Source organism: Puma concolor, chromosome C1 (assembly GCF_028749965.1).
Source record: "Puma concolor isolate L17-30 chromosome C1, mPumCon1.1.hap2, whole genome shotgun sequence".
Lineage (NCBI taxonomy): Eukaryota > Metazoa > Chordata > Mammalia > Carnivora > Felidae > Puma > Puma concolor.
The window spans coordinates 157,309,342-157,335,538 of NC_141674.1; the positions used below are offsets into that span (position 1 = coordinate 157,309,342).

General features: G+C 36.6%; 1 protein-coding gene across 2 annotated transcripts in view; it reads left to right on the forward strand.

Moving 5' to 3' along the window:
- The window catches only part of LOC112872106 (xin actin-binding repeat-containing protein 2), a 73,220-nt gene that overhangs the window by 24,455 nt on the left and 22,568 nt on the right, over positions 1-26,197 (forward strand). The window contains exons 2-3 of one of the 2 annotated variants that reach the window (XM_086718815.1): positions 260-420; positions 5,041-5,178. In XM_086718815.1, coding sequence (XP_086574941.1) covers positions 364-420; positions 5,041-5,178 — 195 coding nt within the window. In that variant the 5' untranslated portion in view covers positions 260-363. The remainder of the gene's footprint in view (positions 1-259; positions 421-5,040; positions 5,179-26,197) is intronic. The other variant, XM_086718816.1, reaches the window with a different exon arrangement.

Sequence of the window (26,197 nt, forward strand, 5' to 3'; positions counted from 1 at the left end):
ATCACAGGAGTAGGAGGAGAGACAATATTTTTGTTTGATGTTCTCATAAGCATATGCTTCTGTAGAGGCATTTTGTAGCTTTGCTTGAAAGCCTGAAGAAAAGAGGGAGACTGTGGAACATTGCAAATACAGTGTTGTGAAATGATGCAGTCTGTTTTATGAGAGCAGGTATTTTAAATGCCTTTACTGTTCATAAGGTGATGGTATTTTCTTTTCAAAGCCTGAAACACATATCTGAGCGTGCTACATTTGTTTGCAGTGACCGTTGGCCCTAATAAGCCTGCCAGTGGGTTTGCAGAAGACAGTGCTGCACAGAGCGAGGGTGTGTCAGACCTCCAGGAGGTGGTGTCCTTGAAGGAGCGGATGGCGAGGTACCAGGCTGCTGTTTCCAGGGGTGACTGCCGCAGCTTCTCTGCCAATGTAAGCTGCTCCTGGTGGTTTTGCATTAGGCAATGTGCTTTTTGTCTGCCCTTCGCACACTCTCCTTACACTGTAATTCAAGAATACCACTGGGTGGTGGGATAAAGCAGAGAAAGCACATAGTGTGAATCAAAGGCAAGGATGTGAATTGAAGCTTCAGTGCTGCTACTTACTAGCTGTGTGAATTTGGACTACTATCTTAACCCCTCCCTGAGCTTCAGCTTCCTTAACTGAAAAATGGGAATAGCCATCTACCACAGAGGATCTTAGAGAGAAGTCAAAGAGATAATTTACGTGTAAGCCATAAGGCAGAGTATAAATGTGTTATTATTGCCATCATTATCATTTAACCTATAGCTATTCTCCTCAGGAAGGTTGGGAATTAATTTCAAATTTTAATAATGTGGGTCTGCATGCCGCCCTCCTTGGTCTCATGTATAGTTCATTTAAATTCACTGGCAGTATAAATTTTTTTTTGCTTTTCTCATTTCTCTGTATGCACTAAATCCATTAGGAGTAGCTTAATCAACATAGAAATGAGGGAGATTAGCAATGTAGGCACTCTGCTAAACCAATTATGATTATAGGAAACAGCAGGATTCAGTAGGACCACCAATTTTAGAGCCAAAGCATAATAAAGTCATATTCAAAAGAATTTGTTGGGTTCTATCATCTGTGGCCTTCAATCCACAGGGTTTGATGAGTCATTTTATTAGTAGCAGCTTTATAGCTTAATGGAATATAAGGTTACTCTTTTATAATTATAATCTCCAAATTAGCAAAGTTGTTCATTTAACCAAAAGAGAAAGAGAGAGAAAGAATAGCCAAGAAGGGTGGCGTTCTAAAATAGCTACTCTTAACATTCTTCTTTACAAATTATTTAGAGACAAGGCTGACTGTGCCAAACTCATTAACAATATTGTAATTCTAAATGACATTTAAGTTTTTACATAGTCATTAAAATCCATTTTAGATGCAGCACGGATTTTGAATGAATGTACAGAAATCACAGAAGTAGCTAGATCTCTTCCAAAATAAATAGTATCACTCCAGTGCCTCCTGCCAGTCCTCTTAGATAGCACCCCCTGCTGGATCATTAGGGAACTTTACTACAAATTAGTGTTCTAAATTGGAGAAAAGATTCTTGGGGAAACAGACTGATTTTGAAAGTACCTAGTGAGAGAGGGGTTATTTAGTAAACATTTTTTTTTTATTTTGGAAGACTTTTATCTTACAGGCACTTGGAGAATACACCATAAGACAAATTTGTATTTATATTGTGCTAAAAAACAGAATATTTAAATCGGGCACTAAGAAAACTAAATTATCCCACTATTTAATACAAACACACAAAAAAATGTTAATGCTATTATGAAGGTAGCCTACATATAAAGAATTTAATAACGCTTCTCTGCTTGTTTTGGCTCAGGTCATGATCAGGGTTGTGAGATTGAGCCCTGCATTGGGCTCTGCACTGGGCATGGAGCCTGCTTAAAATTCTCTCTCTCCCTCTTCTTCTGCCCCTCCCCCTGCTCTCTGTCCAAAAAAAAAAAAAAAAAAAAAAAAAATCATGGAAACTGCCATTAACAACATTTCTGTCTACACAAAAAAACCCATTAGTTTATGTGCATAATCTGGAAGTCTCTGATTCAGCCCCAAACTGAATCCATTATATTTCAGTCACATTGAGATCAGTTTTTGATGATCCTAGCCTCAGCCAGATGGCATTTGGTTGAACCTAAATAAAAGTCATGCCCATGGAAAGGCAATGGTGTGCAGAAGCACCCTAGAAGAGAAGGGAGAGGTAACATTTGCTAAGCAATGAATTAAAATGCCAGATTCTGTGCTATGCAGTTTTACTTCCTTTATCTTTTTTAGCACTCACAAGAAATATGTGGAAAATACATTGTTTTCCCAGTTTATAAGAAATAAAACCGAGGTTCACAAACTCTGGTCTAAGGTTTTAAGTGTCAGAACCGGGATTAGAATTACTATTTGTCCAATTCCCCAATTATGTTATTTCTACTATACCCTAGAACCCAAGGCCAGTTCTTTGCAAAGAAAATAAATGATTGTGTAATGTATTCACCTAGGTAAGTGTTAGGTAGCTAAATTACTTTATTATTAAAATAACTTAATTAGGTTCTGTGTTAGGTATTTAAATCAGTTTGTCAATAAAATGGCTTAATTATTATGGGCATACCCATTAGATTCCAAATCTTATTTCTGAGTCTGAGATTAAGAAACATTGAATAAGGATCAACATAAAAATGTTTAATACAAACAATCTAAGTTATGTGGTCATTGACAATAACACGGGTTAGTTGAAATGTACAGTGCATGGGGCCAAACAAGGCAAAGGCACAGGGATGCTCTCTCCACCGGAGCAAGGAAACATCACTTTAGCTCGTGACCACAGACCGCTCCTTGAGCAGGTCCTGCCATCTCACATATGTAAACCTTCATTTACAAGCTGAGCTGAATAAAGAAACCATATCACCACCACTGAACTACAGCTCAACAGACTTCCTCACTTAGGTGGGTGAGTGGCAACAATAGTGTATAATAGTTGTACTCCTGGCAAAAATAACCAACTGTATGCATTTTTGCACATGTAACATGGTCTGATTCCAAAGTGCAATGCTAAAGGAAAGGAATGGGTATATTTGGGGTTTTTTAATCCATTTGGTAGATGAGAAGCAACATGTTCAGTATCAGAACTGATACTTTTGTGAAAATGCACTTACCAGGAAAGTATTCAGTCATTAACATAATTACTGAGGCTTATTAGATTAATTTGCACATGATTTGGACATTGTTTATAGTTGTTGGAAAGAGTGGGCTTTTTCTTAACAATAATTGCCTTAATTTCCATAATTTAATGCTCTTATATTATCTATGTCTGATCAATCAAGGAAGGCCATTTATGTACATTAAATGGCAACGGGGAAAGGTACAAGAAATATCATGGCCTTAAATCACCCTTTCCCTTCTTTATCTTAAATTTCAAAATAGATGCCATACTTTCTCATGACCTTAACATGTATCAAATGGCCGTAACTGGCCGGGATTTATATTTGAAGTTTGTTGCAGAATTTGATAGAATATATACCTAAAACATATAAATATACATTTTTATCCCTTCTTTCCATACAGCAAATATGCATATTCTTAAATATTGGATAGTTCACAGAATTAGGGCAAGGTTATGAACTTGCTAAAGCAGCCACTTGAAATTGCTAGTAATTCAGATAATCCTGAGTACTACTAACTCACTCTCCAATATTTTGGAATTTAGGAAAACCCACGATAATAGTTGTATTTTTAGTATCAGTTTGAGAAACTACATATTTGGGTAGAGATTCCAGGATCCCTGGAGTCCACAGTCCATGTTATGGGAGCCTCAGCTCACAGGTATCCAGTTACTTTCAGGTCTCAAGGCTTCAAGGTTATGTCAGGACTGGGCCAGACCTCAGGAGACCTCCCTGTAGTTTGAAGGGTTGCTGAATCTCTTCCCAGTTTTAAGCAGCCCTCCAAGCTTCCTAGAGGAGGGCTGGTTGGCATGGGGCCTGTTTGCTTGAGAGTTATAATCCCATCTGGGTTAGAGTGCCTGCTAGGCTGAGGAGTGTGTTGAATCATCAAAACCAAAGCCCTTAAGTTTCTACACTTCCCACAGGGGCATGAGATCTGACAAGGCTCCTCAGTGTTTTTCAAGTTGTTCCAAATGATGCCTATTGAGTTAGGCTTTCTATTCTGCAAAATGTCAATGATAGCCTAGAATTTTTCTGACGTTAAACCCTCTGATTCTCACACAATACTAAAAGCTGAGTCCTGGGGTATGCCAGTCCTGGACGAGTTGTTTTTCTGCCTGCTCTTTAGTACTAGTGATTAAGACAAACAGCAATCATTAAAACAGACAGATAGGGCTTCAGATTTCAGCTCCTACACACACCCCAGCTATGAGAACTTAACAAGTTGTCTTACTTCCCCAAATATCAATTTCCTCATCTTAAAATGAGGCTAAATGCCCGTATCTCACAGGAGTTGGAGAAACATCAAATGACAAGATATATGCAAACACATAGAAATCACTCAGCACTAATATTAAGTAGTTGTTATTATTACTGATATTGACATTTTTGCATAAGAGAAAATTATTTTGTTCATGTTTAGTGATTTAAATACATTTTGGAATGAGTCAAATGTTTTAAATATTCTGAATAATGTGTTGCCTATGTAGATGTTTAGGATTTTAATGACAACCTTACTGTGGGTTAAAATTGAATCCATTATTCTAATTTCTACTAGTCTGAGTATTATTAGAGAAATACATTCTACAGGTTTAATCTCCAGATATCAAAATCTATCTGAGATGAGGAGAATTAACTCAATATTTTTAAGTTCCCTCTGACTTTATCAAAAGACTGATAAATGAGAAAACAACACAGAGAGATTATTTTTATTAAAGTTTTCTATAAGGGCCTACTGAAATAACTGTGTATTGTTATATTTTTTAATATACCACCCATCAATAATTGTCAGCTATAAAAAATAATAGCTTGCAAATCCCATCTTGAGCAGATCTAAAACTGAATCTTCCCTTTTCTTAAATCATCTTAGATGATGGAGGAATCCGGAATGTGCACAGTGCCTGGTGGTTTGGCCAGAGTGAAGAAACAATTTGAGAAGGACAAAATTGCTTCTTCTTGTAATACCTTGTCTCAGTACCAATACCAGCACCAGAAAAGATCTGAGCAGGTAATACTACTACAGGTAACGGATAAATCACATAGGGTTGAAGTCCTCTCTTCCAGGGCCAATGTAGAAAGCCCCCTCTTTAGTGGCACATTTATTTTCATTACTCATTAACAAATATTGTAATTTTAAAATGCTTCAGAAAATCATCTTTAAAGCATACCACTGTACTGATTTCCTTACTCGGAGCATTTTTCTAGGGAACCATGCTGGAATATTTTTCTTCTCAGCTTCTAATGTTTCCTGGGTTAGTCAACAGGTAAATAGAAATGTTGAGAGCAAATGTTTATATTGAGCCTCTGCTTCTAGGTTATAATTCATGATAAACTATCTGCTGGTTGTTTGGAAAGATTAAATTTGAAGCATTATTTAGCTGATTATTGTGATGAGTTTTCTGTTTTCCTTAAAATCATCAAGAATTGAGTAGTAGAACCCAGATGTTATATAAAACTGCATAATGCAACTTCTACATTTTATCTGATATAAAAGATTTTTTTTCCCATTTCATTCCTCCATTATCATATATCACCAAATATTGTCATGGGTTATGATGATTTTTGAATGGGAGAATCCCAGTAATAAAACCCATTAGACTTAGCTCAGCACTTTGAAAAACAGTAATTGCACTGTGAACAGCCGTATTTAGGTCCATGTTTTCCACGAGGAAGAGAGTAACTGGGGTACTTCTAAAATTTTGTGGTGGAAGATAAAAGGTTGTTTTTTGTTTGTCTGTCTGTTTGTTTGTTTGTTTGTTTGAAGAAAAATCCCTAGGATATTTGGAGTTACCTAAGTTTTCAAAATGAAGGCAATTGTGTGTGTATCATATGTGTGTGGGGGAGGGTGGAAGAGGTAGGGGGGAATATAACAATAGAATGATTACAAATATGATATGTAAAATAGTATTTGTTTTCTTTTTCTGGCTCTGTCTGAAAAGTAAAAAAAAAAATGTGCAGTCTAAATAGCTCAATAAATTTATGGTATGATTTATTTTAACTTTGCCTAATAGAAACAAAATGTAAATAAGAAATTAACATTGGATATAGTTGTGGTCCAGTATGTAGGCATTGCAACATAGGAGTCTTTAAGTGAGTCAATTGTGTGTTTACTTGAAACTGATCAACGATACAAGGTGTAGTTATAATTAACAACTTAAGTAACAAATTCCACATAGAAATGAATTATGTACAGATCCTTTATTTTGCAGGGAAATATTGTGACTGAGTGTAAGGGCTATGGGACTTAAAGATCTCAGGTTAGAGGCCGCCAGACCAGCTAAGTGACACGGACCTACAGCCACCTTCATGGTGTATGGCCGTAGGTGATTACTCACGGCCCCATTCTCAGAAGACCCCTGCACTTATCTTAACATTCTGCTGTCATCATCTTGAAATTCTTAATAATTTTTGAACAAGGGACCCAATTCTGGCATTCTCATTTTGCACCAGTTCTGGCAAATTATGTAGTCCATGCTACACAAATGAAATTCATCACCTCTCAACTCTCAGTTTATGACCAATTAAGATGGGACAACTGATGAGTGATTTGTCCATCTCATGAGGTTACTGTGGAGGTCTTATATGACAAAGAGCAGCTTCCATGAAAGTATTTCAGTATCCGTGAAACTTGAAATCAGATAGGACTCCTTCATACTGCAAGAGACACAAAGCCCAGCCCAAAGTGTCATACACCAAAAGGAACATCACAGATTCACAAAAATGCAGTCTTGTGGAAGGGAGATTTGGTGTCAGCTCCGGTAGCTTACTAGAGCAGCTGGCTTGCACCAACTCTCTGGTTATTAAATTTTTAGGAATGTTGCAAACCAGATGATATCACGTAAATAGCTTCAAATCAGCCATAGTGAGAATACTTATACTAGAGAAATTGGCAAATGCAACAAATTAGGGGTATACAGTCTTTCATTCTCTCTTCCTTCTTTTCTCTTTTTTTTCTTGAGAACCCATTGTTAAGTATGTATTTCCTTACCATTAATGTAAGGGCCCAACGTATGTCCATAGCATAGTAGCTAAGAGTGGGTCCAAATCCTTACTCCTTCATCTATTAGTTGCATAACATTAGGCAAGTTCCTTGATTATAATGTCAAGATTATAAATGTACCTACCTCATAAGTCTGTTAAGAGGATTAAATGAATTATATTTGTAAAGTGTTTAAGACTGTGCCTGGCCCACTGTAAGCACTACACAGTGTATCACCTTGATTATATTTCTTTTTTTTTTTCTAACCTCACCTCCTCTGAGTTAGCCTCATTCTCACCCAGGTTTCCCTCAGATAATAGTAAAAAAGATGCAGAGAAAAAGTAAGATCCTTTCCCCAGAAGTTTCAGGAACAAATCTTACTGCATCTAATTGGCTCTAAATGAACACTCATGATTTTCTTAGAACTAATTGCTATAGCCAGGGGATGGTGATTGGTGGAAGCCTCTGTACCTGTTTACCTAAATGGAAGTTCTCAGCATTCAGTTATCAAGGGAGAATACGTGGATACTGGGTAAAAGCAAAACCAAACAGCAGCAACATATAAATGTTTTATGGATATATAGATACACACACACACACACACAAGCTCCTTGCAAATGTAATCTGTTATTATAAACTGTAGTCTGGGCTCTAGCACATGAAATATTAATGCATGTGAGTCTAATAAAAAATGTACACTAAAAGGCTGAATATCTGCAGGACTCTGGGCCTATCGTGACCTCTCTGAACTTCAGTTTCATTATCTACTTTGAGACATGCTAATTATCCCCAATAATTCCATAAGGAATGACTACACCTAGGTCATAATGCTACGTAATATAAATAACATAAAGGAAACATGTTAGAATAAATGAGTAAATGTCTTTTATTGAAATGTATGCAAGTCTGTAGGAGGATGAAAGAAAAAAGTCATCTGTACCTCAGAAAATGAAATAATTTATAATCCTTATTATGTGGATCCTGAGAAACTTAACAGAAGACCTTGGGGGAGGGGAAGGGGAAAAAAAAGTTAGAGAGGGAGGGAGCCAAACCATAAGAGACTCTTAAAAACTGAGAATAAACTGAGGGTTGATGGGGGGGGGGGGGGTGGGAGGGCGGGGAAAGTGGGTGATGGGCATTGAGGAGGGCACCTGTTGGGATGAACACTGGGTGTTGTATGGAAACCAATTTGACAATAAATTTCATATTAAAAAGAAGAAATTTGAGATACATGTCAATTTTGATTAGAGAGAGGAAAATGTAGAAAAATCATGTATTAGATACTCACTTAAACTTTTAAAGCCATCAAATGCATTCTAAAACCTGCTTCTCTTATCAGCAGGGATAGAGGACATTCACAGGTAGAGGCAGATTGTTGATTCGGTTTTACCTAAGCTGTTGTCCACCCAGATGTTTTCAGTCTTTGTTTGTTGAAAGTACTTGACATTTATCTCTCTGCAAAATCTGTCCCTGGCCAAAAACAAAAAAAAATTTAGCATGTAAAAATTAATATTAATTTGAAAATTAAGTTTGATTAGAGTTAAAAGAAAGAACATTTATTTTGGATTTCTGACAGTAGTCAGGGTCACAATTAGTAATCCTATAAGGTGTAATAATTAAGTTCAATCTGCCTTTTTCCTTTCTAATGTACTGAAGTCAGATGTTTCAGGGTAATTAGCTATTTGGTAACCGTGTGTCTGAGAAATCAGCAAAGGGGCTAAACAAGTTTAGAAAATTAAAGTGTCTCTCAGATTAAAGATCCCTTCTGTCTGCTAATTGATCAGACTATTTTATCAACCACCCTTTATTCAAAAGGGGTTCTGGAGGCACCTGGGTGGCTCCGTCGGTTGAGTGTCCAACTTTGGCTCAGGTCAGAATTTCATGGTTCATGGGTTCGAGCCCCACACGGGGCTCTGTGCTGACAGTTCAGAGCCTGGAGCCTGCTTCAGATTCTGTGTCTCCTCTCTCTCTGCCCCTCCCCTGCTCATTCTCTCTCTCTCTCTCTCTCTCTCTCACTCTCTCTCTCTCCCTCCCTCTGTCAAAAATAAATAAATTTAAAAAATTTAAATGGGGTTCTGAAATAGAAAAAAAGGAGGTATAAAATATAGGAACATTCATTTCTGCCAGACATTTAAAATTTGAGATAATGTCATATTTAGATATGCTAGATTTGTCATGCTTTATGGTTCTAGCTGTTTAAGTTAGCAGCATCACTGCTAGCCTATGGAGTATTCTTATGTAAATTAGAAAAGGGAGCCACTCTGGACAATCAGACCCGCTGAGTGAGGGAAGCATGGGACAAGGGTTCAGCTTCTCAAAAGAATGTGTTGGGGAAACTTTATGTAATCCATTCCCATATTCTTAAAAGGGTGCCTTGAAATATGCTGGAGAAGGTATTAGAATACATGTGTTATTGGAATGAAACTGCCATCATCTCTTTCTGAGTTCACTTTCACTTGCCCATTCTGTGGTTTCTGTCTTTTCAGGACTTTCTTTTTCTTCTTTTTTTCCCCTTTTTTAACAGCTTTATTGAAATACAGTCTGCATACCATAAAATTCACCCACTTTGTGTGTTCAATTCAATGGCTATTTAGTATATTTACAAAGCTGTGCATTATCACCGCAGTCTAATTTTACAACATTCCCATCTGCCCCCCAAATAAACCTTGGACCTATTAGCAGTCTAAGACATCCCCTTTTGTGACATATTTTCACACTCAAGGTTTGACTTTCATCTTCTCATATGAATTTCTTCTTTGTTTTCTGTCCCCTATACTTATGCAGTACTGAGTAACTCTGTGCTTATTAATTTTGAAGTCCTGGAAGCCTTTACTTTTCTGGGGTTGCTTGGTTTGCTTCAGTTTTGTTTTCTAAGTGGCTTAAGTAGGAAAGAGCAGATGGAGCTCCAAAAATTTTGGAAGTAATCGGTGCAATACAGTGCTTAGGTAATTGCTTTTATGTGAAAATGGCTGCACTAAAATCCATGTCAAGAGTGTGAAGTATTCCTGACCTTTGCTCCCTATGGCCAAGTCTCATGTGGACAGGAGGAAGCTGCAACACAGTGTGTGTCTTTCTACATATATCTGCTGTTTCAAATATCCTAACAAACATTAGCACTTGGTAAAATTATGTGGATTTGGAACAATCCCTAGACAGTTTTAGGCTGACAGAAAACATTTTTGACAGCTTGTGACGGATATAATCTGACATCTGTGTGTTTTAGACTCTTTAAAGGTGACCCATAATTATTTTCTAGCAGACTAAACATATTTTTTATCAGCAAAATGTCCACATTGCAAAGCATTTCTCATATAAGTGCTTTAAAACTACCTTTAGCTTTCTGCCACGTAACAATTTTTCAAGGTCATGGATTTCTATCATCAGTACCAACCTAACCGAGATCTCTATCAACACATAAGGTTGTGATCAAAAGCATGTCTTATATTGTCTTTTAATTGGGTATGCTATTTTTTAAATAACCATTGCAACTTAAAGTAATCTCACTTAAACTGAGAAAGCTTGAGTAACGCTTCAGCCTGCTGGTTCTAGAGCCAGACAGCCCATGTTATCATCCTCAGAGTTAGACATCTGATCTCTTCTATAAAATGAGGATGAAGTAACAGGTGTGTTTTAAGAATAAAATAAGTTGGTCCTTGTAAAATTCTTCCTAAAATGTCTGGCATATATGAATCGTTCAATAAACATCAGCTATTATCATCAGCAGTATTGCCACTAAAGCCCAGAAAGCATAATCAAGTGGTAATTATTCTCAAAGGAGAATATGATTCGTAAACATTTTATGTGCATGTAAAGAGACAAAGGAGAATGACATTGTTCTTTGCCTCACACCTCACACGCCTCAGCTTTTTTTTTTTTTTTCTTCAGTTATTTGGCCCTTGGAGACAGAATCATTTCCCAGGAGCTCATTAATAGTAATTAAAGATTAGTTTAAAATTAACATCCCTCTGAATGCTTTGGGCATATGTTGCTCTGGAGTAGTCAGTAACTTTAGTGCATATTTTAAAAATTGTAATAGCAGGTCTCCTTTTGAGGAAAAGTGCTTAACCCCCACTATAGGAAACGACAAGAGGAGGGGATGTCCTGGAGAGCGAGGAGAGGAGTATGTGTAGAGCATATGTTGTGCAGGTCCGCTGCAGCCTGGGTTGCCATTATGAATAAAGCCTGTGTTTCAAATGGGAACAAATGAAGAACATAACATTTGCTTTGGAAGACTGCTTTATTCGCAGTATTGTGACACGATGTACTGAGAGGAAAATATAATTATTAATATACGAATTGAATCGGGAAAAACAAACAAAAAGACTATCCTGCTTGAATAAATGAGGAAAGGAGAAAGAGTGGGGGCCGTGTTGAGTTGTTCTGCTTCCACGATGGCTGTGATTTCTCAGCTTGTTCTAGCTAATGTGTGGAAGGGAGAGGGAAATATTTGGAAGGGGTGGAGCCTACTGTGTGACATTTTCTGGTTTGTGCACTTGAAACACTCCTCCAATTGTCTGAATGAAGGAAGTATAGCAAGTAGTTTTTTTTTTTTGTTTTTTTTTTTTCACGATACAGTGCTAAGAAAGATCTACAAATACTAAGAAATAAGGGCTCCTATTTGCCAGAAAACTGCTTCTTTCCCTTTGACACCAGCCAGGGAATCATCCTGACCTTTCTCCAAATAGGCCAACCAATACACATAAATTTCCCACAGGCAAACCATTTAAACTATCTTATACAACTCTTTCTCAGGGCCTAGTGCTGAGTGAGCTTTGATAATGAAAAGAACATAATGAGATTAATTTTTGAATGCTGACTCAGAATCAGAAGACTGAGTGTTTGCTAAATAAAGCAAACAATAAAATAACGGCCTCAACCAAGTGAGGTCTGTAACCCACTAGCAGCCAGGCCTGCACAAGCTGGTTTATGCAGAATTCAGTTCACTGGAGTACTTTATTAACCAAAACATTCCAATTCCTGACACCATACAGCAAACCAGCTTTGCTCTACACTAATTACTCAGTTTCCTTTTCAATTCAGCAAGAAGTAGAAATTCAATCTCTGATCCACTTGTGGGTTTGGAATGCATACTTCATAAATGGATTTTTTTTACCTCTACTTTTGCATTCAAAACCCTGTTATGCTCAAGATTGCCCGTTTTATTACTGCTTTTCGCACCTGTGCCCTGGCCTCTGCTGCCTTGCCACATTTCCACTGGTGGCCTTCCCATTAACTCCGTCTCCATCTGCGTCTCGTCTTTTCCTATCCATGTCTTGGGGGAATCCCATTGTTTTTTCCTCAGAAATCGAAGAAAAAAGAATTATATTTTGTAAAAAAATTCCTTGCTCAAGTTGCAAAGTAAATTAACTGCAGTGAGTACTGCTTGCACCAACTCTAATGAAAACAAAAGCAAAAACACAAACTAAACTCCAGAAGAATTTGTATTTCTCAGGATGAAAGAAAGAAAGGCTTTTCCTACAGGCTCCAACCAACCCTGCTTCCATAAGGCCTACATGAGCGTGACTTGTCCAGAAGTGCATCCCACACTCCTTATGAAGCCGCTACTATCCCCGGCTTCCCTCTTTGGGGGAACAGGGATGTAGTGGTAGTGGGTTTCAATGAGTCCTCTGTCTACTGGTTTCTACATCACCCAGAACCAGAAGCAGGGCATCTTTTCAGAGCCCTTGACTTGTTTCCTCCTACCTCTTCTCTGACTAGATAAGGATTTAGAATCACATCATTCTCGCTATTAGGCTGGGCCATGGAACGTCTGAGGGAACTCAGGTTACCTAAGTCACCTAAGTACTAAGGTTAGTACACTGGAACTCCCCAGGCAGCCCAGGTAATTCTGATTAAATTGTTCTGGTGTGTGGTCAGGGATCAGGGAATGGTATAGTTCTAAAAGTGATTCTTTCTTTTTTTTTTTTTTTTTTAATTTTATTTATTTTGAAAGAGAGAGAGAGAGAAAGAGAGAGAGCACGGAAGGGGCAGAGAGACGAGAGAGAGAATCCCAATCAGGCTCCGCACTGTCAGCACAGAGCCTGATGTGGAGCTCAAACTCATGAACCGTGAGATCATCACCTGAGCTGAAACCAAGAGTCAAATGCTTAATTGACTGAGCCACCCAGGCACACCCACCCACCCTGGGTGAATCTGATGTGCAGCAAAGAACGTGGTAGTACAAACCTGGGCCAGGATTTGTTATCCCAGAGATGACTACTCCCCTCTTTGTTTCTCATCGGAGGCTTCTTCTCTGCCCACCTCACTCTTCTGCAATCTGATAGCAGGACCCTCCTATTTATATTGACATTTCTCTTGAGATGCCTACATCTCAAGTCAAAGAACAGAGCAGGGACTGTGGAGAACAGAGAAAGCAAGGGCTGAAGGAAATCATGGTGAATATAATAAATGTCAGCCAAACAACCAATTTACTCATACCGCCAAGTCCCATTAGCTCCTTCGTTAATGGCAGACAATATTGAAATGGCATTATTTGTGTATATACAAAGATATATTTGAATATTTAAAATAACCTAAATAATTTAATGATATAAATGAACTATGGAAAGATATATCAAAACTTTTAAAATAAAATGAATGAATTTATTAGCTTAGACCACATTAATGTACCAATAATTAATTAAAACTGAGACTTAACTCATTACTGTCATCTTTTATCAGAAAATTTTAATTTTACAGGATTATACGCAATCTGTACACCTAATATCTCTTCAGTTTGTGCCTTTGCTATTTCTATACAAATATTATTTTCTGAAAGACACAGGATTTAATTATAAAGTGATAAACTGTGTTAAATAATGCAGTGAACCTACTCATAGTCAGTTTGGCTCCTTACAAAACTAAACCAATGTGTGTTCTTTCCTGAAGACACAAGGAGTGCCCATAAAGTACAATAAGACTATTGTTTGTGATCTACTGACATGAATTGCATTACTTTGGAGCCACACACTATAACTCTCAACCTCTGCTGTCCCTAAATGAAGTTGATGGCAATTGCTAACTGTGCTGAGGCATGACCATAAAGTCTTAGTCATGGTCCCTTTGCAACTTCCAATTTCAGCCTCTTTCTGCAGAATCTGTTGGTCTATGAGTTCTCCTTGTATCACAGAGAGGGTTTCACTTCTCCCTCCCCTGTGGCAGTATTGCAGGACAGGGAAGTGCATCATTATAAAGGGAAGCTCATTCTAATCCCACACTGTGAAGACATTGGCAAAATGTTTGCCTGGGTCCTTTGTGGAAACTGTCTTCTTGGTGAAATAGTGCATCTGTCCAGTGCGTGCATTCGCCTGGGATCCTTTATTATGCTGTTAATAACTAAATGAGCTAATCCCCCTGACGACGTGGAGGGGTTTAGCAATTTTATCATACGGAGGGGGCCCTGGCACTACTTCTCAGGCTGTCAGAGCCTCAGTGGTGAGTAAAAAACCCATAACTAAGACTGAGTTGCAAGCACAGATTCAAGTGCTTTAAAAAAATCCTGACTTGGTTGCTTTTCTTTCTACGATTCATCTTACTCATTCTCCAAAATAGAATTTGTAGGAGCAGTGTTTACCCCTATTATTGGAGTACCATTTCCACAGCTCCTCTTCTTCTTAATGGTTCTGTGGGTTTTCTGTTTCTGTAAAGCTATTTGTTCTTATAGAACCCATTTTCAATTTCATTTGCAGAAGACAAGTGCACTTACAGATACACCCTTCACTCCTTTCAAGTAAAATGAATTGGGATTGCTTTAGGGAAAAGGAGTGGTATTGTTCTTATCTCGGGGCCCAGGGTTGTTGAGGGAGTGTCACCTGGCCCCTTGCCCACAAAACACAAAATCACAGCCCAGAGTTTCATGTTCCCAGTGATCCCCAAAAGTATGTGATGTTGATGAAGATGTAAAACACAGACATATTGACACAGAGGCATTTTATGTTGTCTTGTATGGGAGGTGGTGGACAGGGAGGGAAAGCTGGAAGAAGGAATGCAGTTATGTGGCCCCTCCTTCAATTTGAAGTCTCATATTAGTTTAAAGATAGAAATGTACTCTTTGTATAATTACACTTAACAGAATTCTCAAATATAGAAACAATATATTATAATAGTTAAATTTGCTTTATTTTTAAATTGTTAGAATGGCAAGCTACAGAATTTTAAGTTCATAGATTTTGCTATTTTTTGAGAAGCAAGGAAAATTATAACAAAAGAAACCTTTAACATTATAGAACCATCATGCTTGTAGAACTTTGTAGAAGCTGCAAAATGTTTTTTCCACATAGTCACTTGTATGAAAATGGGTGCTTTCTGTAAGCACTTGGCACAAGGTATTATTCGCTCTTTCTACTTCTGGGCCTAATATTTCTCAAAATAAACCCATCCTCATGAATCTTTGAAAGTGATTAGATTGAGTCAAGCTTGTCTATTCTTTTGCATGTTCATTTATTAGTTTGAAAATTACAAATTATCATAACCCCCACCGAAAAAAAAAACCTGGGAAAATACAAGCCTGAGAAAAGGAAGAGACATTAAAACATTCTGTTCTGAGTACCATGCTCTTGCAGAGGTACTATCTGGGATATTGCTTGGGAAATTTATTTTTTCTAGCTTCCATGCAGATCTCAAGATCACAGCACATGGAGTAAGATTACATCTTATTCTAACAGCCTTTTTTTGTGTGCTTATTCTTTATCCCTCTCTGTCCATAGTCATCTACCATGGATTCATCTCTTTAGGAATCAGCTGAGGCTACTTCATTTCTGACCCAACCAGGAGGACAGGGCGCATTATATACCAGCCACCAGATTGATACCAACAGGGGGAGCCAAGCGCTCAATCTATCTTCTTTACCCTGGTGGAAATACCAGGAGTGCTAAAGACATTATCCTGCTACGGCTTTTGAAATTCATTGTCTTCAGAGTACAAATGGGAAAAATTGAATACTAAAATTCATCATATCACACGATGTTTAGAAATATTTGGGGGAGATTTGGAGGAACTTTGATGAAGTCAGTACTTTAGGCTGGGGTTCAGTTTGTGGGACTTTATCATAAATATTTTGTGCTATTATTCTAAAAATAACAACAGTCCCCCCAATTATATTGTCTTTGTTTTTTTCTTTTGGAGGATCAAACACAGGAATTTTCCCTTTTTTCCCCTCAACTCCTTTTCCTCCAATGTCCTTATTTTTCTGGGCCTTTTTCATTACTGTGGAGGGAATTATGATATTGACAAAGTATACCATCTGAGTAGAGAAAATAGACAAAGAAAAGTAGCAATAATTTGTGGGGAGGAGGGAGTATAAAAAAGTTATCCATGAGAAACTTATAGACACACACAAAACTACTTTTTCTATATTAGAACCAAATGTAAGTATGTTGATTTGTTCCTCTAAAAAGAGTGGTGAGATAGACAATATCATTTCTCACAAAATGCTTGTTAAATCATTTAATAATCACGGCTCTGTGTTTGGCACTTACACTCAGTATAATCTCTCTTCTTATAATCTTGAGATATGTGGTCAAGTATTTATCTTCCAGTATTTCATAGACCACTATACTTGAAATGTTTTAAAGACCTGTCATTCCTTTTTATCAATGACTGTTTGCGTCTCATCTGCCCTGATCCATCCTTACAGAACAAACCTAATCTGCAGTTATGAGCCTCCAGCAAGTGGGTAGGTTTTCTGTCCTTTGCAGTGCACTGGTATTGATAAGTTTAATTGGGAGGAAATCCATTACAGATCAAAGAGTATGTCCTTAAATTTCATTTCATCCGATTTTTTTTCTATAAATTATAGGAGTTAAGTGGCTCAATTTTTATTAGTTGTTGATATTTTTTATGTAAAATGAAACTACTTAAGCATATACTTAAAGAAAATAGTCTGTGGTCCTTTTTAATAAGAACCTCTTTTCAATTTTGAGACCCCTCAAACTTCTGGCATTGATTTTTTTATTTGTTGAGTCTTGGCACTTGATGACCAATATTATACTAATAGAAAAGATGGTTCACTGAATCACCAACCCTAAAAGAAAGGAAAATGTGTAGTTACCTGCTATAGTAGCGAAAAGGAAGTATATTTTAGTGAAAGACCCAGTGGTTTTTTTTAAGAATTAATGCACAATACAAATTACTGCAGTTGATTATTAATTTTTGGATTCTTTGAAGACATCTCAGAATTGTGCAGTTCTTCAGCATAGTTAACTGGTTGAAGATAATGCCTCTCCTTTCTTCTTATCCCTACTTCAAACGCACTCTAAGCACATAATATAAGCAAGTTGAATACATCACTTACTGCTTTTAGGTGTTAAAAACATTGGTTCAAATTAGCTGGCTGATGAAATTCTTACAAAAACACTATATTCATGGTATATGTTTATTGTCTAAAATTTTGCATAGCGTTCTTCCTTCAATCTCTTTTATTACGTTCATGTGTAATCATCATGTAGAATTAGGAATGGTAGAATTTTAAATGACTTAGACATTATACAAGTGTGAAGAGCCTTGCACATTTCCTTTGTGTACAACACTCAATCAATGGTAGCCCTTCATATCTATCTCCTTCCGTGGTTCCCCACTCTCTGTCCAAGCAGACTACAAATGAGGCTTCTAAGTGAGTCTGAAATTAGTTGTGACTTATTTACCTGATTTGTCACTTGAATTGATGACAAACACCAGCCATAATGTAATATTCCTATCTGCCACTTCAATCTCTTTCCATTCCCCATATTGCTAGTACATATATTTACCAGTGAAATTGCAACTAGTTATCCTTTTATTTTTCCCCATTTTTCCTTATTTTGAAGAAAACCCAAATGATCAGAATAATTCATTTGTAACCATAATTAATAATTAACCGACTTTGGGGCACCTGGGTAGCTCCGTTAGTTAGTGTCCAACTCTGGATTTTGTCTTGAAAGTGAAGCCCCATGTCAGGCAGAGCCTGCTTAGGATTCTCTCTTTCTTTCTCTCTCCTCTCTCTCTCTCTCTCTCTCTCTCTCTCGCTCTCTCTCTGCTCCTCCCCCACTTTTGCTCTCTCTCTCTCTCTCTCTCACTCTATCTCTCTCAAAATAAATACACATTTAAAAAAATAAGAATTACACTGCTTTGTTTGCACAGAAATGCAAACAGAAATGCTTGCATCAGAGCCAAATCTGTGTTATTGGGCTTCTTCCTTTTATTTGGAATTTATATAAAAATTTGAAATGTCATTACTCCCAATGAACAAGACTGATGGCTATAGAGACTCAGAGAGATAGTAAAAGAAGGAGGCAGGTTTGTATACCATGAACTCTTTATGACCTCTTAGCAGGCAAATTGTACTGTCTCAAAGTCATCCTACATGTACTTGTAATGTCATATGGAACATACATTGCCAAGAAAGAGGCCCAGTTCTATTCCATTATAAGACATAGTGTTTTCTGTGTTATCTGTTGTCAAAAGTAAATACCTATACTTGTGTTTTTAACTGGTTTCCATTTGGTTAAGAAGACCTCAGTGTTCATAAATAATACTTTTTTTAGCAGAGGTAATGGGCACTTTTCATTCTTTTTGACATCTGAAATTCCTTCTATACTTGGGAACTCCTCTACGCAATGAGGCAGAAGCGGCCTCCACTAGAGAAGCTGCAAATACCATACACTTATTCTCCTAGACTGGCCGGATTCTGGGACCTATGAACTAGACTGCACCAATCAGATACTCCAACTGAGACTTTGCATAAAGAAGTAATGAAATGACATCAGAAGCAGGGACTGTGTTGGAATTAATTTTAATTATGGCTGGTGGCAGGAGATTAGCTACATCCAATTTCAAGAAATAACTATTCTAGAAGCAGCATCCATTATATAGTATTGATAGCTTTGGCAATGAACGTGTCTGGTGTTCAGTGTCAGCAGCATGGGTGCATTCACCAGACGGTTCTGCAGCATTACTCAGCTCTGTTACCATCTATAAAATCTCCAAGTCTTATTTTTGGATATCTTGGAAATTCTATAAATTCCACTCCCCACTTCTGCCACCCAATGTCTCTTTACCAAATTACCTTTCCTGTTTCAATCAGTCAGACTCTGATGGTTGAAACTGAGAGTTGTGATGAGATAAAAAGATATGTAATCTACAAATATTAACATTTCTTAATTTATTCATGAGAGTCATACAACAGGACTTTTAGGAAAGAGTTAAGTGTAGTAAGAAATGAGTAATTGTAGATGAAATCACTATGAACTGACTGTTCACTGGGTATCAGTTCATGAAGATGAACCATAGAAAAACTGAATAGGTGATCACAAAGGCAGTCTCTGGCCATGTCTCTGTAGAGTATTTCCATGTCCTAGCAGCCAGAATGATTTGGCAGAGTCATAATATGCACAGGCACTTTTTGCTTATCTCTCTTTTAATAAACCACCCAAATCCACTATATCTCTGGTGGGGAAAAAAAACCAAACGTATGTATTAGAACTTGTTTCTTCTTTAGTTTCTGGGCTTTGTTCTGTAATGAAAAATTCATGGTGAAGTTCGATGGTAAAATTCACAGAAAAGCCATAGACAACCTACTTTCATCCCATACTTTTTTTTTTTTTTTGCCTTGTTTACTGTGTAAATAGCTGACACAAAGTAAGTGTTCAATGAATGTCTGTTAGGTAAATATAGCACACACTAATGTAGCACTCATGAGCCAGGTGTTCACATATATTAACCTACTTCCTCCTCACAATAACCTTCTGAGACAGGCACTGTTATTATTCCCTTATTAGTCCTTTGTATTTGGGGGTAGGGGGAAGAGGACAAGAAATGGACACACTGAAGATCTAACTAACTTGCCCAAAGAAAGTGAGCAAACGTGGTCCTAACTCAAGAAGAATGACTCTGGAGTCTGTGCCGTGTGTGTGTGTGTGTGTGTGTGTGTGTGTGTGTGTGTGTGTGTGTGTATGTTTTATTCAGCTCATAGTCATTAAGCACCCACCATATGTCAGGCACAAAAATTCAATGATGAGTATATTATTTTGCCCTCAAGGAGCTCACTATATCAGAGAAATAGGCATATAACAAAAATTAAAGTGCAATTATTCTGTGATAGAAAATATAAATGAGGTTTGTTGGGACACAAGGAGGTGACAGAAATTACTCTGAATGAAAGATGGTCAAGGAGGACATGTGAGAACAGAGAATGCTCCTGCTGAGATTTGAAATAATTTTTTCATGAATATAGAATTGCATTCTAGGCAAAAGGAAGATCTTACACAAAAGGTAAAAAGAGTATGATATATTTGTGAATACAGTGAGGCATAACTGAGGCGTGAAGTTGGAGATGCAGGTGAAGCCCAGATAATAAAGAAATTCTAAGTTATGTTAAAGAACTGTTACATTTTTCTAAGACAATCAAGAGCCATTGAAGAAACTTAAATAGGAGAGTAAAATGAATAGATATGCACTGATGAAACATGTTTCTGGCTAACTAAGACTGAAATAAAGGGGGTCAAGTTTAGATGGAAGAAGAAAAGTTGGGAGACTACTGAAATAGATTAAATATAAGGAACTTAAATGGGTCAAAAGTTTAGGCTAAAGAGGGCATGGACTCAAGAGATCATTAAACATAGAATTGGCAGGGCTTATAAATCTCTTGGATATTATTGAGAGAGGGTTGGTAGTGAAGAGGTAGAATTCTTCTGTTTCTTTATTTTGGTTTGCATTAATTAGCAGATACATGTAACCTCTGGTTTTCTTTTTTCTTTAAAATATTTTCATTCTTTTTGCAAGTTTTTTATTTATAATTTCACTGTTCCTTGAGACTCTAAGATTTAGCCTCTTTTATCATACTTTTGTGTTTATTTATATCCTAGTGCTTCTTTGGTTTTAAGATGCTTTATGTCTATGTTGATCTGAAATATTGTATACGTATATATATCTTTAACATACATCTACATAAAACTTCTAGAGGGCATCCTTTACAGTAAATTGAATGTTTATATGTATCCTGCTTTTTGAGTTTGTCAAATAAATACTGTTATTTATATAACTAATATGTTTGATGGCCCAGTTGAGAGTGTATCTTTTATATGTCCTTTTTATGAATCTTCAGCATTTTTGGAAACAGGAATATGGCTCTATAAATAATATTTTTGGAAAGAAGAGGCAGTCAGAGTTCTTGCAGTTAAAGCTGGCATTGCTTATTCAGAAACCTCTTTTTGAAGTCAAATATTTCTACTTTTAAGTGTTTTTCTATTTAAAAAGTTAGGTTTTGCTCTTGGTAGCTAAATAAGACAAAAGCATAATTATTTTCACTGAAAAAAAAGGTGAAATTAATTGAATGATAATACTTCTCCCAGATATTTTTGTAATAAAACTACATAATTCATGCACCTGTATATATTACAAACCTTGCCTCAAGAGAATTTCAAGCTGAGACTTTTTACCCTAATATATGAATATATTTTTATATATTGTACAGATACAGCGATAGATGGATAGATGATTGGTAGACATTTAAGTACATTGATATATAATTATAGAAACTTTTATTAAAACAATGCTGACAATGCCTAGCACAATGTGATGGAGATCATTGGTACTCAAGGGCTGTTGGTTGAATAAATGCATAGGTGAAGCTATATAAAATCAAACATGCTTAGGGATGCAGTGATTTCCAAGGAGAAAGTCACTACCTTATCTTAAAAGATTTTTTTTTAATTTTTTTTTTTCCAACGTTTATCCATTTTTGGGACAGAGAGAGACAGAGCATGAACGGGCGAGGGGCAGAGAGAGAGAGGGAGACACAGAATCGGAAACAGGCTCCAGGCTCTGAGCCATCAGCCCAGAGCCCAACGCGGGGCTCGAACTCACGGACCGCAAGATCGTGACCTGGCTGAAGTCGGACGCTTAACCGACTGCGCCACCCAGGCGCCCCTTAAAAGATTTTTTTAATATTTTGCATTAGGATAAAGTATTGTCTTTCATTGATCATAAATATCTCAGCTTGCTTTCTTCACGTCATAGTAATTCTGCTCAATGTATTCTGTTTCTAGATGATGCCTGACAACAATTCAATTTCATTAACTCAGAGAATACTAATTCACTAAAAATAAATACATCCGTCCGTCCATCCATCCATCCATCCATCCATCCATCCATCCATCCATACATACAAACTAGTCTATTTAGCACCATGAAGATCATTTTATAAAAAGGCTATCTGAGAATATATTTTTCTGTTTTGAAAGGTTCTTTCCCTTTCTGTATGTTTGTTGCCTTTGTGCATTCTTTGTTGTCTTGGTACAGGCTTCTCCTCCTAAGATGCCAAATACTCCTTATGGCATCACAGCACTGCCATGTTCATCCATAAATGTTCTGATCACTTGCAGTGTTACCAAGGGGCCTCTTTCTGAGAACACTTTGTAAAGTGATTGACATGTTATTGTTATACACATCAGCTTCAGTAATTCTACCAATTATGAAATGTTCAGTATCAAAGACTGTCAGCCAAAATACTAAAAAATAAAATCAGAGGATTATGTGGAAAAAGTTTAGAATCTCAATTTTTAAACTAGATTTAAAATTATAAAATTTTTACACTCTTGGAAAAAAATATGACTATTTGCCTATGCACTTCTTGATATTTCAGGGCAAGGGGGGAGGGATCATCTACCGTCTGCCAGATGCTAAACATTGAGATTTGAGGATACAGGAGTTTAGTTCAAGGAGAGATTCATATTATAAAATAATGGCTATAAAATGTGATAGACAGGTAATAAAGATATCTACAGAGAGGATGGAAATACAACAAAAAAAGAAGCAGGAATACGTAACTCTCTATAGAAGTTTTCTAACAGAAAATAATTTTTGAGTCGTGATTTCAAAACTGTATAGTGAATGTGGAAAAGCCTTAACCTGAAGCTCAAACCCTAGGGAAATCAAATTTTATATTGTAAATTTTTTAAGCAAATTTTTATTAAAAAAAAAAGAAAAACTCATGGCAGAAGAAACACATCTGAATTTGAATATATCCAAATCTAGAGAAGCAAAATATATCAATTGAAATTGTTATGCTCATCACTTAAAAGGAAGAACTGATTATTCTTTCAAACCTTGAATCCATTGACATTTTTGCTAACATAAATAGCACATTTTTGGTATTATGTCTGACAAAGATACAAATAGCATTAAAACATCATAACTATTTCTAGATTTATTAAAAATGAGATTAGTGGTGGGTAAAATAGCTAAATTATTGTCATTGAGCATGAACTTTTTTTCCCACCACAGTGAGGCAGTTACTGTGCACTATTTTGCCAAACTTTCATCACATTTTGTTTTGTTGGGTATACTCCTAAAAGTCACAATAATAATGAGTCACCATAAAAAAGTTGGTCCTACTCTTTCTTTACTCATTGTGCTAGAATGAGTTTGAATTTTTAAATTTTTTTTTAATGTGTATTTATTTTTGAGAGAGGGAGCGCAAGCAGGGGAGAGGCAGAGAGACAGGGAGACAGAACCTGAAGCAGGCTCTAGGCTCTGAGCTGTCAGCACAGAGCCCAACATGCAACTCAAACCCATGAGCCATAAGATCATGACCTGAGCCGAAGTCAGAGGCTTAACTGCCTGAGCCACCCAGGCTCCTGAGTTTGAATTTTTATTGGTACAAATGTATGACATTTTTTCCGATAATGATAGTAAGTTGGGTAGGCAGGATGTGATGTCTTTCCTGTGCTGGAGAAATCTCCTTAGAAGAAGTATATATATCAAGGCTAGCTTTTTGTAAGATACTTGTCTAATATGTGAGCCAACATCAGATTGGTATGAGCTATGCAAACATCATATTATTTTGTGGTTGTGCCACATTCTCTTCTTTAAATTCCAGTATTAGAAGACATGTATCATTCCTTTTTCTATAAATGGAGGGATGAAATGAAAAAAAATTAAGTGTAATTTAGTGACTTACCCAATATTATGACATACCCAGTAGAGGAGGGAGTTAGTACAAAGTCCCCATTTCTGATTCCTGGTTAATCCATCTGTGAACAACTGCATTTTTGTCTCTTGCAGCCTGAGCTATATTTGAATTTAATATTCAGGAACAAATTTTATTAATTGTTTTGTGTGAATTTATGTATGGTGTTCTTGCCAGAATTCTTTATTACACTTTATTTGTGTAATTTGATTTCTCCTGAGCATCATGATGACCCATTATTTTACCTAACCCTGTACTTTGTAGACACAGCAACTGAGAAGAATGGAAAGCATATTTAAAATCCAAACTTAACTAGCTGCAAGATATGAAACACAGTAATGATAGAAATAAAATCTTGGCATATTTTAAGATAGATTGGATATAAATTATAGCAACCTGGGGGCAGTAAAATTGATATATGGACAGTAACATACCAAACTAATGTAGCAATTACAGTTCTATTTAGTAATAGTACATAAGTAGAAACTTCCAGCTCTAAACAAAATTTATGTACCCTTGTACTCTTTATGTTGTGTCATCTCTTACAAGAAAACATACTTAGATATGATAGGCATGGATTGTTTTTACTCAAGTAGGTACACATTAAGTATAAAGTGCCCAGAAAATGGTAACTTTCAAAATATTTCAAAATTACATCTATTTACTGTTTTTTACTCCCAGTGCTTGCATTTGTCTTAACATACAGATTCAAATCACCAACTCTACTCATTCAACCTGATGATTACAAGCAAGTATAAGAAGCTAAAATTTCTATAGGTTCCAGGCAGGGTTGTCGTTGTTGTTGTTGTTGTTGTTGTTGTTGTTGTTTTCATGTCAACTTGGTGTCACTTATTAGTGAATAATGTGAACAGTGACCAACTCAAAAGTACCTGTCCCAACTAAAAAGGTTGACCACTACTTACTTTGTTCCAGCAAGTAACTCCCATGTTGAAATGTGAACCCAGTGTTGCTGGATCTTCAAAATTTTCAAAAGCAGGCAGAAATTTTGATTTTTGTAGGGATTAACTAATTCCAGTTTTAAAACACCAATAAGCATGTCTCTGGTCCATAGCTTCTCACCTGGAACTAAGTAGAGACATGATTCTATAGTAATGGATCATGGTGCCCTTCAGTAAGGATCTTGGTACTGTTCAGGTTCCCACTGTCCTTTGCTTTTTCATTGTCTGTTTAATCTGTATCATAAGAAAGCCATAGAATATTTCCTTTAGGGGCACCTGGATGGCTCAGTTGGCTAAGCGTCCAACTTCAGCTCAGGTCATAATCTTGCGGTTTGTGAGTTCAAGCCCCACATTGGGCTCTGCATTGACAGTGAAGTGCATGCTTGGGATTCTCTATCTCCCCCTATCCTGCTTTCTCTCTCTCTCCCTCCCTTTCTCAAAATAAATCAATAAACTTAAAAAAAGAATATTTCCATTATATCTTCATAGATGGAAACGCTTGTCACAGTTGTAAACAATGATCATGAAAAGACCATGCATTTTTTCTCTTTGCAGCCTTCAATGATTGTTATTGTTCCCTGCAGCCCAGTGTTATTGATCTCCTTAAATAAAACTTAATTATGCAGAGCTTCCTATTAAATCAAATTTTGATTATTTGAACTTAATGGAAAGGATATGGATTATTTATTTTCTATACTCCCTCTTGAGAAAGTAAAGTACATGATTTGTTTGTTGTTCCATCTCATTTCTAGGACATTCTCTGGCAAATAGAGTGTTGAATGAAATCAATTTGTTAATATAATTTTGTGATTTTAGTCATTCATTCATTAGGTAAACTTTTCCTTAAGAATATCCAAACTTTTTTTCTTAATTCTCCTTCCTAGAAAAGTAAAATAAGATTGGATCATGCTATATATCTCTAGGCAGATGTCTGATTGCTGCTTGGTTAATCAGAACGTTTACCCTGTATACCAAATACCCTTACAGGGAAAAAGTCCACTAGCAAAAAAACAAAAACAAAAGAAACAAGTTAAGTTCTCATTAATTAATTATAAACTTATTTTTGGTCTAAAGGATTAGAATTTGACTGCTCAAAACTATTTAACTTTGTGTAAAAAAAAATTAGTGCTCATATTTGATGAAAAAT